General features: G+C 37.0%; 1 protein-coding gene across 1 annotated transcript in view; it reads left to right on the top strand.

Annotated features, from left to right (window-relative positions):
- Nucleotides 1-12299, top strand: part of LOC139762772 (uncharacterized) — a 35511-nt gene extending 23212 nt beyond the window's left edge. Inside the window, 3 exon segments of the mRNA XM_071687904.1 lie at nt 4387-4467; nt 8098-8490; nt 8492-12299. Of these exon segments, the coding sequence (XP_071544005.1) occupies nt 4387-4467; nt 8098-8490; nt 8492-10297 (2280 nt within the window). The 3' untranslated portion in view covers nt 10298-12299.
- Nucleotides 12300-12813: the final 514 nt, after the last annotated feature.

Raw genomic sequence — 12813 nt, 5'->3', positions numbered from 1 at the left:
ACAGCTTTGATACTGTAGAATTACTTCTTTATATCTTTTCTAACAGATTTATTGTTTAGTTTCCTGATGCTGTGTCTTTGCATCTCTCAAAGAACTGCTCACAACCATCATCAAACTGGTTTAGAAACTTGAAGATGGTGATTAGATCTCCCTTAACTCTTTTTTCTTTTTAGTAGGCAAGTTTATGGTCATTAACCACTCAGCATTACTCTGCTCTCCAGTTTCAGGAATCATCTTTGTTGCCCTCTTCTAGACTTTCTGCTTTAATTGTTTGTGCATGGTAAATGCAATGACCAATCTTAAGCATTGCATTGGGTCTTATATACATTTTGAATAACTTGCTGAACATTTCTTTATACAGATACTTAAAAGTAATATTTGATATTTGCGTCCTTTACAATTCTTCTGACGTGGCATTCTAGCAACATATTAGGTATGTAAACCCTTAAGTCCCTCACACCACAGAGTCCTTTAGCTTATGTATTGCTGAACTATATTCATATCAATGCTTTTTCTTACAATGTTTCACCCTTGTTGCTGTGCATTTACCTGGGTTGAATTTTATCACCCAGTAATCAGACCAGCTTCAGAGCTGTCGAAATCTGGTTGTTAGTTGATGCACTCATTATTCTTTACTTCTCTGATGACCTTAGCATCAACAGGAACCATATTCAGGCATGAGTCCAGTCTCTTTGGCTTGCCTTCCTCTGACATGCATCCTCATTTACTTTTACTAGGATATTTGTTCCTCAAATGAAGGAGTCTTCCAGTTTGCATGCCTGGAAATTTAACCTATCAAAATTCTTGTGTGGTAGTGTCAAATGCCTTATAACATCCCAGGAACACTCAAACCGCACAGCCTTCTTTCATCAAAAATGGAGCTTACATAAAAGTTTGAGAAAATTTTTATTCTCGACATCCTTCCCGAGAACGTATGTTATCTCTCAGTTAGATAGTCTCTCCATTGCATTTCTCATCAACGTGCTCTCGTATTATTGTTAAGGTATTTTACAGACTACATCTAATGTGAGACTCGTCTGTTTTTCAGGTCAATTTCTCGATACTGTTTCCCAACCCATGAAATGTAGTATTCCCTCCTTGGTTCATCTTGGTCCTTAAAAAAAAAAAAAAAAAAAAAAAAGAGAGAATATAAGAAAAATAATTTATTAAGGGATAGATTTGCTTGCAATAAAGAAAAAATACACAAATAGTTATCTTTCTGTTGGCCTGCTTCAGTGCTAATTTAGCATCCGAGGAAGTTGTGAATGCACATTTAACACTTTCCCAATAAGTTGAAGCCATGGTGATGACTTTTCTTTCTTTCTGTTTAGTGTGTTATCCCATTGCCTATATATTTCATACAAATGCACAAAGTTAGTGAATATATTTCGAAACATTTCACCATTTGCACAAACCTTCAGTGTGAGGGAGATTGGCCTGGCATGTGTAGGAAGGATATTGAAGGATTTGTTTCTTTTTAATGATTACTTTCCTACTGTATCCTCATTTTTGATTCATTCATACTCCAATTTCATACAAAGGTACAGCATTGATGTTGAATAACAATATGAATATATTGAAGGATTTGTTTCTTTTTAATGATTACTTTCCTACTGTATCCTCATTTTTGATTCATTCATACTCCAATTTCATACAAAGGTACAGCATTGATGTTGAATAACAATATGAATATATTTGGATTTATTTCACCCTTTACATTGCAACCAGTGTGAGGATGTTGAATTATTTGATATTAAGAGAAATGAAGATGAAATGTGTTTGATGACAGGTAGGCATATGTAGGGTGATTGGGTTGAGTTGGTATGCAAAGTGAGAGTCATGGAGTGATTTGGTAGAAAAAAAGTGGTGAAAGCCTTACGAAGGATGAAATATGGCAAAGTGGCTGGAGTGGGTGGTCTGTTAAATTCATTAAGAGAGGGAGTGACTGTGATGCTGATTGGCGAGTTTAGATTTGTGATGCTGATTGGCGAGTTTAGAATTTCAGTGTATGTGTGGATCATGGCAAGGTGCCAGAGGATTAGCAGAATGGATTGTATAAAAGTGGGGGGGATAAAAGTGAGTGTTTAAACTACAGAATTATACGTTTAGTAAGGATACCTGGTAAGTTGCATGGGAGGGTAGTGATTGAGAGAGTGTAGGCATGTACAGAGCTTCAGATTAGGGAGGAATAGTGTGGTTTCAGAGGTGGTAGAAGATGTGTGGATCAGGTAAAGCAGTAAGAAATTCTTATAATGGTTGTAAGGCATATGTAAAAGTAGGAAGAGAGAAGAGTGAACAATTCCAAGTGAAGATTGATCTGTGGTAAGGGTTGTTTCATTTGTTAATGGATAGGATAGTGAGAGAGGTAAATGTGAGAGTCTTGGAGAAAGAGGAGTGAGTGTGCAGTCTGTAGGGGATGAGAAGGCCTGTGAAGAGAGTCAGTTGTTTGCTGATGATATAGCAGTGGTGGCAAATTTGAATGTGAAATTGCAGAAGTTGGTAATTGGAACTGTGTTAAATGAAGAAGTGGTGAGTAAATATGAAGAAAAGCAAGGTTATTAGGTTTAGCAGGGTGTTAGTTTGAGTGGAGAAAAATTGGAAGAAGTGAAGACACCTGTGAGTGGACATGGCTGTGAGTGGAACCATGCAAGTGGAAGTGAGTCGAAGGGTGGTTGGGGGGCAAAGGTTCTGGGGGCACTGAAAAATGTGGAGAGGTTCTTATCTGGGAGGGCAAAAATGAGCATGCTTGAAGTTATAATAGTCCCAACATTATTAAATGGATGTAAGGCACGGGTTGTACATGAGACTGTGTGGAGGAAAGTGGGTGTGTTGGAAATTAAATGTTTAAGGACAGTATGTGGTGTAAGATGTTTTGATCAAGTGAGTAATGAAAGAAAAGAGAGAGGCATGGGGATGAAAAGAGTGTGGTTGAGAGAACTTAAGAGGGTGTGCTGAAATAGTTTGGACATATGAAGAGAAAGAGTGTGGAAAGGTTGACAAAGAGGATATATGTGTCAGAAGCTGAGGGAACAAGGAAAATGGGGAGACCAAAATGGACGTGGAAGGATGGGAGTGAAAAAAAGTTTGAGTGATCAGAGCCTGAACTTGTGGGAAATAAAAGGTGTGCACAGGATAGAGTGATTTGGAATGGTGTGGTATGGAGGGGTCAATGTGTTGTCAGTGTAGTGAAACAGGGCATGTGAAGAATCTAGGGTAAACCATGGAAAGGTTTGTAGGGCCTGGTTGTGGATAGGGAGCTGTGGTTTCAGTGCATTACACATGACAGCTGGAGAATGGATGTAAGCAGATGTACCCTTTCTTTATCTGTTCCTGGTGCTACTTTGCTAACATGGGAAATGGTGATTAAGTATGAAAGAGAAGAAAGAAAAAGAAAATAAAAGTTTGCTTTCAAATTTGTTGTCAGTGCTGGTAGTGGTGTGTCAAAAAGAGTGACTGAAACACCCTTGAAACACCTTAAGGATATAGCATTGATTTTATTTTTTACATGCAGATGCTCCCCAATTTAAGATGGGATTATGTTTTGGTAAACCCATCGTAAGTTGAAAATAACGTTCATCTACCCTACTGATCATCATAGCTTAGCCTAGCCTACCTTAAATGTTCTCAGAAAACTTACATTAGCCTACAGTTGGACAAAATCATCTAACACAAAGCCTATTATAAAGGGTTGAATATCGCACCATCATAAAGGTGAAAAATCGGAAGTCAGACCATCACGTTGAGGAGTATCTGTATATTACCGTTGATAGGGTAGATGGAAATGACTGGTTTGGGTTATGTAGACTAATTATGCCTTATTTAAACAAATAATATTTTTTTCAGTTTATTTTTGATATAATATTCCAGACTTTCACCAAAGTTGAACCCCTCCCACAAATTTCTTCAAACTACCAAGAATTCTTTGTACAGTGATTATGCTGAGGTATTATTTGCAATATTTTCAGAAAATCTTTTCATTGTTGTGTATTTCATTTCTGTTTAAGTGTATATTCCATATATATTTTGAACAGAAGATATCATGAATTTAGGTATACTTTTCTGACTGAAGTTCAGTAAAGTTTTCAGTAAAATAGATGGCAGATGATAAGAATATCAAAGTATCTGGTAATTCCATTGAGGAAAGTTCCTTCATCCCTCCAGTTTTATGAGTTTTATCTTGGTAGGTTCATCATCAGATAAAGTGAGCAGGGATGCTAATACATGATGAAACCCAGAAGGATGTATCACAACTCACTGACATTTGTTTCTTAATGTAAAGCACAACAACTGTAGTGATACATTTTTTGTTGACTTTACGTAAAACTAATTTATGAATAGAATTTAAAGATTAAGATTTTATTTTTTTTATTTTTTTTTTTTTCACAGGTCCCCATTGTTAAGGCTACAGATGATACTACCGTAGGTCGTCTTTTACGTGACTCCCAGACCATTACAGATTTGTCCCAGGTTTGTGTCTTCTGATTAGTAGCCATGCTATATGCCTGAATAGTTTGAAAATTGTCAACTTAGGATATGATGTTAGTTGTACAAGTTACTTGGTGGTAGTGTCCTTACTTTCTATAAGTTTGTTTTTCAGAAGTGCACTTTTCTCTTATATCTTTGTTATTTCATCAGACATTTTTTTTATCTTGATTTAGATTTCATTTTCAGGTCATGAATATTTACTTATGGGTGCCAAACAGGGAAGAAACTGATTAGATTAAAGACATGTAACCCATTTATTGTGAATGGAAAGTGTACAACATAATTTTTTCTGTTTACCACTGTTGGAGCATGTACTTTATTAATTCTTGAATCAAAAGCCTCTACCATAAGGTGAAATGTACATCTATTGATGCTTGTAGTGACATCCCTTGCATTGTGTCCAGACACTGCAGTCTTAACTTTTCCTTATGCTAGTCAGTATATGTGGGGATGTCAAGGAAGCCTGTAGGAGAGAGGAGTGGTCTCATATTATGTAACAGTTTTTGAAGTGTGTCACTCCTACAAGATTGTTCATAATAAGTGTGTGCTGTCCTAGAAAATAGTTCTTATTACAGGTGAAAACACTGAGTAATTATGCTTGTTTATGACAGAAATACCATACATCTCACTACATATTCCAGATATTATTTCTGAAATACAGCCTCTGTAGGTTAAGTTGTACATCAGTCTGTTTAGAAAACTATGTTCTAGTTTATCATAATAACAAATTTAATCAAGAATTTTAGAATATATGAAACTATCTTGCGTACAAGATGTCCCTGGATATTGTGACCACTGTGGTGAAAGGGGTGAAAGAGACAAAAATTTATTTTATTTTTTGTGCCTGCATCATGTTTTGCATCTAATTTTACACTTTTTTGAATTTCTTTCTCTCATGTATCATCATTTTCCAGGTATATTTCATTGTATAACCTTGTTCACAAGTAAGGTTTCATTATTTTCCTTAATTCTTTTAGGGCAGTGAAGCAGGATAGCTTTGGGGAACATTCTCAGAACACCAATCTTAGGGCCTATTTCTATTATAATGGATCTTGAAGGACACATGCTATTAGTCTGTTCCAGTGAGAAAAAAGGCCCGAGACACAAGATGCCCAACCACTCTTAACAAGGTTGTAACATTCTCCTCTTTAATAGTAGTCTTACTGAAATGGTTTGGACATATGGAGAGGATAAGTGTATAGTGTTGATAAAGAAAGTACATTTATCAGAAGTGGAGGGGACAAGTAGAGGGGAAGACTGAATTGGAGGTGGAAGGATGGAGTGAAAACAGATTTTATGGTCTGGTCTTGAACATACAAGAAGATGTAGGTTCTGTAGAGGATAGAGTGAACTGGAGTAATGTGGCATACAAGGGACAACATGTTGTCAGTGGACTGATCTGGGCATGTAAAGTGGTTGGGGAGAACCAAGGAGAGGTCTGTGGGACTTGGTTGTGGATAAGGGGATGTGATTTGATGAATTACATTGACAGCTAAAGATCAGAAATGAATGACTATTGCCATATCTTTGTCAGTTTTTTGTGCTACCTTTGTCAGTTTTTTGTGCTACCTTGCTAATGCTGGAAACTTTGAACATATGTCTGTTTACCTATATCTCTGGTGCCTGTTCCTTTCAGGAACTCCCATCAAAGGGTTGGCTTTGTTGAAAGAGATTTCACTTATCCCTGTCCCTGCATGCCTTTCATGAAGACACCATTCCATTTATTCTTCCCCCATTTCTCTCTATTCAATAATCTTCCACTATTTCCACATGTCATAGGTGGTTTTCCTCTTACACCAACCCCTTTCATTGCATATCATACACTCACATTGTAAATTCACAGTTTTGTATTCTTTCCACATGCCCAAACCACCTCAAAGTATTGTGTGACCCACTCTACTCCACCACTCCACAATCCATTCCCTTTGCATTCTCTATTTATCTATGTCTGTGATTCTTGTTACAGTTGGAACTCCCTCAAAGGAGTGGCCACAGCAGCAGTCTCCATAACTAAAGAACTTCTGGCATACCATATCTGTTGTACACCTCATTTTTTTCTTTACTCCTTTTAACCATACCATATGCTCCTTTCAAATAACTCATTTCCACAGCCTGGAATCTTTGTGATGCATCTCATGTCCATGTTTCAGCTGCATAGGGCAGGGTAGGGAGGGCTATGCTGTCTGTGGTCCCTTTCTCCTCCATATTTACACCTCCATCTTTCATTAACTGTTAAGGGACTCAGTGACCCTTCTACTCTGTATTGCTCTCTCCTTTATCTCTCCCAAGTTCTCAGATTCTGCACCTTTTCCAATCTTACTCCCCCTCCATATCTTATGCACAGTTTAGTACACTTTCTTCTCTCACTTTTTAGGGCTTTGTTAAATCTTAACTTTCACTCATTTTCCTTTCAAACACAATTACTTTACATTTACTTACATTTACCCTCAGTCTCCTATGCTTTCATAAATAATGACACATGCTAACACCCCTCTGCAACTCCTCCTCACTCATAGCAAACAAGCTTGTCACAAGCCACCATACCTTACCACCACACTCCATCTGCACACCCCTTTTCCCTAGTTTTGCTTTCCCCTCTCTTACAGTTCCATTTGGATACATGTTAAGAAACCACAGTGACATCACACAGCCCTGCCTTACATGAACCCACATGTACGCCAAAACTTCCACTAAACTCATCATCCACTGTTAACACATGCATTTGCTCCTCTATAGAAGCAGCAGTTGTCCCCTACCCATTTATCCTTAACACATCCCATAAAGCATTCCACTTAACTGTCATACTCTTTCTTCAGAATCAATAAAAGCTGCGTGCACCTTCTTACTTTTCCCTAGATACTTTTCCAGTGATTCTAACCGCAAAATCTGATCCACGCATCCCCTACCTTTCCTAAAATCCCTTGGTTTCTACTTATTCTGCATTCAGTCATTTCCATCACTATATCAATCAACAATCTTGCATACACTTTTGCTGGTATACTTAACAGACTTATTCCCCTATAATTGTTAAATACATCTGTAGCACCTTTTTGATTTAATAAAGGAACAAAAATGTAGCTTTCACCCAATCCTCAGGCACAACCCTCTGCTTTCATGCTAAATTACATATAAAATGCATACACTCTAACACTCTTTCTCCTTTGTACTTCAGCATTTCAACCTTAATCTCATCCATTCCAGGTGCCTTTTTACATTCAACCTCATAGTCACCTATTTTTACCCTCCTTCTTGCTGTAGACCACTGCACTTGTATCCTTTACCTTCCATCCTCCATACCCATGCATATAACAACTGCTGCCTCACCACCTCCCACATTGATTAGTTTTTCAGAATACTCTTTCTATCCTCCTTTCACTTCCATCATTTGGTTCAGCAACTCTCCTTCCTTACTTTTCACATTTACATTTCCAGTCATACATCAACATATTTCCTTTTTCACCTTACATTACGGTTTCTTTACATAGACCTCTTTTCCAAGATCACCTGCTCTCACTACTGTCTTCTCACCAATGAAAGTGGTATGTTGAACTTATTTTTATTAAGTGAAATATTTGTTGGTTGTAAAGTAAGGTTTATTCTTGATTTTTTCAGAGTGCCGGTGGTGATGAACGTGGGTTGTTAGAAAAAATAACTGCTCACGCAGACATATGTAAGTGCAACCCATGTCGCTGTGACCCCTCAAGAGGCAATGAATGTTCATGCAATGCTATTGATGATGTAGAATCTTCTCCCTCAGACAGAAATCCTCCGCAAATTGCAGCAAAGGTTCCTGCATCAAATCCCAGTCCAGTATCACCTGTAAATGTTTTTAAGACTTCTAAAGAAAAAGAAATATTTGAAGGGCCTGTTAGTGAAACATCCATTAGTACACCTGCTCATGACCTTCATGGTGTTTTTAAAGTGAAACCTGAAGAGATCAACAGATATTCATCAAACGCAAGTGAAGGGATCAGCTCATCATCTTTGTTAGCTGCAGATTCTCGGTTCAACACATCCAAATTTTTCCACAGAAGTGACAGAAGAAGCTGAAGTTATAGATCCTGCAGGGTCTTTAGAAACTCCAGATCAGCAGATTTCTGTGGAGGAGTTTTTACGTGAAACAGTTGGCTTAAACACAGCAGCAACACACAGTAATACTGGACATCGTAGGTTTGTACCATCAAGCTTAGAGACTTTATTGCCAGGGCCCTCAGGACGACACACCTCAGATTCAGTGTTTCCTAGTTTGGCTAACTTAGATGATATGGGCAATTTAGCATCTCCCACAGTGGATGATTTGATTGTCTCACCACTGTCCCATGGGGCTGTATTTGGTGCAACAGAAAAATGTTCAGTAGCTGGGATCAATCCTTCGGGAGGACTAGGTAGTGATAGTACATCAATTAGTCACAAATTTGATGTAGACATGACTACATCTGATTTATCAACAGATTTCCCTCTCTCATCTCCAAATATAATAGAAGCTTTACTAACAGATGATATAGGCAGCCTCTCTACATTACCTCCCCACAGTTCAACCAGCAACAGTAGTTCTCATGCTTTAGTCACCACTGCTACACCATCGTCTGCCAGTGTTGTTACTCCCTCTATCTCTACACATGCCACACAGTTGATTCAGCATTCTCAGATGTCTACATCACCAAGAAGTGGCACATCCAGTAATAGTGTAACTGCTACCAGTTTAAAACCATCTCCATCCTTCAGTGGATGCTTTGATCTTCAAAAAGAGCATCAGCAAACATCTCAAGAGTGTTGTCGACAGTGGGGAAAAGTAAAACCTTCTTGCTCTTCAGCATCTATACCTTCATCACGAAGTTGTTGTACTCCACCACCTACTTCATATTCATCTGGTTGCTGCCAGTCAAGCCCACCTGGAGATAGTTGGTGTGGGTCAACACAGTCTCTAATCACCTCACTTTCTTGCTCTCCACATTCACAAACTATTGTAGGCTCATGCTGTGGTAGAAAAACTGTCCCACATTCTTCTCATCCAAGTATCGCTAACACAAAGTCAGTCATGTCCACGTGTGATCTTAATAATCATCAGGCGTCACATTATGGGACATCTAGGTGTAGAAGCTTACAACAGTCTTCTCAACATCTCTCATCTTCATGCAGTGCACAGGATCATGCCACCTCATGTGAAGGGGACTCTTCATCTCGCATTTCTCACCATCACCACCATCTCCAAGATCACCATCACACCCATGAGCCCCAACACCAAATCTGTGAAAATGAACACACTCATCATGCTAAACACAACTCCCTGCACCAGCATCCCAAAGCTGAACACCATGTTGACTGTTCCCAACATGAATACCAGCACCAGCACTGTGAATCACATCATTCAGACAGTGAACAAGTTCATTCAGTGTCTAGGCATCAGCATCAGCATCACAACAAAGCAGAGCATCACCATCATGCAGAACATCACCATCATTCGGAGCCTGAGCACCAGCAACAGATGCATGAGGGTTTTGCTCTTGGCTCGGAGTCCCGAGCTAATGATGCTCGTCATAATTCTGGTCTGGATCTTATACTGCGAAAAGATGATGATGATTCATGCTGTGTTGTGATTTGTACCAATAAATTACAAAGGCTCAGAAATGTATTGGCCAAATGTGAGTGTACAGATCATGAATGCTCAGCAGGACCTGTTGACCTGCAGGCCCTATTGAATGATGCCTTGATGGAGTGGGAAACTCCAGACCCCAACAGTACACAGTCATTCACATCTACCCAACAAAACATATCTAAATCAGGATCTAGTGTCACCATTAGCTGGCCATAGCCATATCTGCTGTCTTTTGCTTTATAGATTGGAAGAAAAAAATCTATATTGTTTGGCTTCAGAATCTTAGTTTAAATATATATTTATACAAAATAAGCTCAGCATTGTGAAAGTTGGTGCCTGTATCACTTTATACAATAGAAACTTCTCAGAGGTTATGCAAGAGTAAGTGAGAATTTCTACTTGCTCTGTCATTGCATATGTGATAAAATACTTAGAATGATCAAGTAGCTTTCAGTAGACTTATCTTACATGCTCCCATGTGATTACCTAATAAGAGATATAGTTATATTTCATTGTATTTTTGCTCACTGGAGCTTATCTTTCAATTTTGTATCTTGGTTCTGTTGAACATTTTCATAAAGATTATATATAGCAGAGTAATTTGAATAAGTAAGTGTAAGTATTCAAAAGGTTTAAGAAGTTTGGTTTGAAATGTTCATGTGAACTGATTTACATTATATATCCAAACTTAGAGTATAGCATTATATTCTGTGGAACTTTACAAAGCATTTTTTTTCTCTTAATATCTACTTTTGTTGCTCCTTAAAACTTTGTCTGTGATCAGCATTTGTGCAATTTTGTACAGAAATTGTATATAAGATATATAAGTATCTGTTGACAGAGATTTGTATTAACATTGATAATCTGTTATTCACTCCTAGGAAAAGGAGGTTAAAAGCTAGGAAGGAATTGAGTATCATATTGAATAAAGTTATTTATCATTCTTTACAAAATATAATATTGATAATTTTCTAGATTCATTATGGATACTTTTAATACAACCTCATAAAATGTTATTAGAATCAAAGATTCCATTATATTGGCTAAAGTTAGATTTCAGTTTAGCATTAGCTTTAATGAATGCTCAAACAGCATTCCCATTGATGCAGAATCATACATGAATCAAGCCACAATATTCTGATTCATGAAAAATCATAACTGAATCATGCCAAAGTATTCTGGTTCATGCAAGATATTCAATCCCATGTATGCATGCATGTACCATGATATCTTGAATTTTTCCATTTTGTCATTTGTCATTCCTTATTCAATGCACAGTAAGTATTACGTGAAGACATGTCACAAATGCAACAAGGAGCCAGATTATATTACCACTTGATGCTCACTTTTCATAAAATGATGGTAAAACATTCACATGGAAAGGTTACCTTTGAGAAAATGTGGAAGGAAACCTACAATTCAGGATCAATGAACAAAGACCATGCATATGTAACCCTATTTTTTATCTTATTTCAATCATTGTTAAACTGAACAAAAATAAAAAAAAAGTGGTGAGAACTCCATTAAAGATGCAATAACTGTCATACTTGATTCTGCATTGTTTAAGATCTTTTTAAAGGTCCAGGAGACAGAACTTGTGATTTTTGTTTAAAATTAAGGATGGATATGGTAAAAGTCCACATTTCAAATACAGTAAATGATAGTAAGTGTATAAGGATGGCAAAGAGTGGATTGATAGAAGGAGAGTTATATGGTCATGCTTGCATGTATGACAGGAAAATGTTGTTAGAGATCAAGGCCATCTTTCTGTGTGAGGAAGTAGGTAGAGTTGGCTACATCATGTGCATTTCTCATTATAAGTATTTGTATAGACTCTAAAATTAGCTGTACATGCTCTGAACTGTATGTAATATGAATGGAAATGACACTGTTTTGAAATATTAAAGTGTCCCATGATTTGATTTGTGGAAACAGTCTTTATTTTAAGTACCATAACAATGTGCATTTCATTTGCTCATTATGTATGTATAGTATCCTCTGTGAGGATGTATGTGTTTGATAGAATACTAATTTTATTAGTAAATGTACCCAAAATATTTTTGTTATTACATATGCTGGTATATGTGACATGATTTTCATTAATTTGTGTATTATAAAGATTAAGATGAACATCTCATGTGAAAGATTTTTCTTGTAGAATCTCCAGTTAAGGCCATAATCACATTATATCTACCTACAAAATACACCATGAATTATCCCACAGTATATTCATATTATACCTGCAATTTGGATTTTAGCTATATCCTTATGTTTACAACCAAAGTTTCTGTATGCAGTGTTCCAGGCTTTCAATTATTTTCAATAGTTATTTCAATTACTATTATTATTATTATTATTATTCTTCTTTTTCTTTCATACTATTCGCCATTTCCCGCATTAGCGAGGTAGCGTTGAGAACAGAGGACTGGGCCCTTGAGGGAATATCCTCACCTGGGCCCCTTCTCTGTTCCCTCTTTTGGAAAATTAAAAAAAAAAAAAAAAAAAAAAAAGTGAGAGGGGAGGATTTCCAGCCCCCCGCTCCCTCCCCTTTTAGTCGCCTTCTACGACACGCAGGGAATACGTGGGAAGTATTCTTTCTCCCCTATCCCCAGGGATATTATTATTATTATTATTATTATTATCATTATTATTATTATCATTAATATTGTTATTATTATTATTATTATTATTATTATTATTATTATTATTATTATTATTATTATTATTTATTC

This window comes from Panulirus ornatus, chromosome 44, assembly GCF_036320965.1.
Source record: "Panulirus ornatus isolate Po-2019 chromosome 44, ASM3632096v1, whole genome shotgun sequence".
NCBI lineage: Eukaryota > Metazoa > Arthropoda > Malacostraca > Decapoda > Palinuridae > Panulirus > Panulirus ornatus.
The sequence above is the reverse complement of the archived record's forward strand: the minus strand, read 5'-3'. Positions and strand labels throughout refer to the sequence as shown.